This window comes from Priapulus caudatus, unplaced genomic scaffold, assembly GCF_000485595.1.
Source record: "Priapulus caudatus unplaced genomic scaffold, Priapulus_caudatus-5.0.1 Scaffold655, whole genome shotgun sequence".
Classification (NCBI taxonomy): Eukaryota; Metazoa; Priapulida; class Priapulimorpha; order Priapulimorphida; family Priapulidae; genus Priapulus; species Priapulus caudatus.
In genome coordinates, this window is record NW_014577716.1 from 19,023 (window position 1) to 21,571 (window position 2,549).

General features: G+C 48.5%; 1 protein-coding gene across 1 annotated transcript in view; it reads right to left on the reverse strand.

The window, feature by feature from the left end:
• LOC106812500 overlaps positions 1–2,549 on the reverse strand; it is a 23,086-nt gene that overhangs the window by 16,017 nt on the left and 4,520 nt on the right. Inside the window, exon 2 of the mRNA XM_014816388.1 lies at positions 225–228. Coding sequence (XP_014671874.1) covers positions 225–228 — 4 coding nt within the window. The remainder of the gene's footprint in view (positions 1–224; positions 229–2,549) is intronic.

Below are 2,549 nucleotides of genomic sequence, written 5' to 3' on the forward strand. Positions count from 1 at the left end.
TCCAGCATCTCAGCATCCCAGCATCCCAGCATCCCAGCATCCCAGCATCCCAGCATCCCAGCATCCCAGCATCCAAATAACATCCCAGTATCTTAGCAGCATCTCAGTATCCCAGCATCCCAACAACATCCCAGCATCCCAACAGCATCCCAACATCTCAATAACATTCCAGCATCTAACAGCATCCTAGCGTTTATAGCTCCCCAACATCTCAGCACCCCAACATCACTGCATCTTACTATTCCGCATCAACCCGAGCTCCTGCGAATCACTCTTCAGGGTGTAGGCTCGCATGCGGATGCTGCTACTGCTAATATCTCCGCTTGCCTGGCTAAATATCACCCCCGGGAGCGATCATTCCCGCCTGCTAGCGCAACTACTCCCCGCAATCCAAACATCCTTTTATAGTTAGTTATACGACGTAAACGAATGCTAATGGAGCATTTGTCACATCGACGCACCAGATGGCGCCACGTCCTCATTATAATTCAATTTACAGGCGCTATGTAAGACTGCGTGTGCGTCATTATGTAGAATGTTTGCCTCGTGTGTTTGTCTTTTGTGCGATCGCTCCCCCGATGTCGCTGAGATATACAATAATTGCCTCACGCTGTGTTGTGTATGATGATGCTGCAGATGTGATAAGCTGCCGATTGAACACGCTAGAAGGAGCGGGAAGAGTCAGTTGTATGAGTTCTCACTCACAGGCGAGATAGCGGGTGAAATTATATGAAGATCTTAACAGACTAAACCGATATGACAGCGACAACGGTGGTAGCAGCTGGATTATTAATACTGCTACCACCATTTATTCATAAAATGGCGGTAGATGGCGCTTTTTAGAGGTGGCATTTCATATACTGTTTGTGGTGGCTAAGATTTTTTTAGGCCTACAAACTGTTTGTGGTGGCTAAGAAATTTTCGGCAAACAAACTCACAGCTAGTATAGAGAATTTCACCTCAGTTCTCTATCCATCCATAAAAATCGTAGTGTCTATTAATTTGTCATTAATTATGGAAGACATGAGACTTTTGCGACTTTTTGAGTTTCCGAATTTTTGAATTTCCGATCAATATATATAAAGTGTTGAGAGGGTTGTAGAAAATGTTTGCAGTCCAAAAATGAACACACTGCGCATGCGTTATTCCATGACATTAAAGTCAGTTTAAATTTAGAATCGCCTACCATGAGATTAAATGGGTGTTGTTTAGTGTGTGTGTGTGTGTACACATCTCGACGATTGAATTATGCGCTTCTCTGTGCGGAATTCTTTAATCGGAGATTGCGCGCATTAGTCTAACGACGTTCATGGTCCTTGGGACAATCAGGCGAGACTCCGTCTGCCTAGGGTAGACACTCGCCCGAGCTCTCCGTGCCTAGGGTAGCATCGCTCAAATTCACCGCGTGGCTACACTATATATAGTGTATGGTCGTTTCCGTTGTAATATTCAGTCATAATTGTTTTTCTCATAGTCTGCGCTCAGAATGCAAACTTACTGCATCTTTACCGTCTAATTTTGTAAGAGTTACAACAGTAAGTTCTAAATGAGTTACTGTCTTATGTTGCCAACGCACAAATATTTCTGTCTAATATTCCCAGGGTGCAGAAACTCGTCTGTGAAGTTCGCTGGGTGTTTGAGTTACTGTCTAACGATCCCAGCGTACAAATGCCACTGTCTAACATTCCCAGAATAAAGAAATACGTATCTAAAAATCTCCCATGGCACAAACATTTCTTTCTAACATTTCCGCGGGGTATACTACTGTTTCTCTGTGACGTTCTCAGGGCAGCATTTTTGTCCACGGGTAATCATGCCTCTCCGAGACTACAACTGTTTTGGCTCCCGCGCGCTCCCGCACAGGAAAATATTCGCTATCGTCCATTATCTAATGAGACGAGAGCTATAGAGCTACGAATCCTGCCTCCCCGTGCCCCTATAGAGAGCTATAGAGCTACGAATCCTGCCTCCCCGTGCCCCTATCGAATATTGAGCGCGTTATATTGCGCCTTGTGTGCAGCCAATAAGTCCTTGGTACGGTGGTACCAATCTTTATGTCCACCACATCCCCGCTACACGCCGCTCGATCTCACATTCATTCTCTCTCACGGGGGTGCTGGTGTAATAGTCCAGGCTTGGGGGGTGTAGAGGACTGTCCAGGCTGTACAGAGAGCGGCGGCAGCTCCCGTGGATGTCCAGGCTTGGGGGGGCGGTAGAGGACTGTCTAGGCTGTACAGAGAGCGGCGGCAGCTTCCGTGGATGTCCAGGCTTGGGGGGGGGTGTAGAGGACTGTCCAGGCTGTACAGAGAGCGGCGGCAGCTTCCGTGGATGTCCAGGCTTGGGGGGCTGTAGAGGACTGTCCAGGCTGTACAGAGAGCGGCGGCAGCTTCCGTGGATGTCCAGGCTTGGGGGGCTGTAGAGGACTGTCCAGGCTGTACAGAGAGCGGCGCGGCAGCTTCCGTGGATGTCCAGGCTTGGGGGGCTGTAGAGGACTGTCCAGGCTGTACAGAGAGCGGCGCGGCAGCTTCCGTGGATGTCCAGGCTTGGAG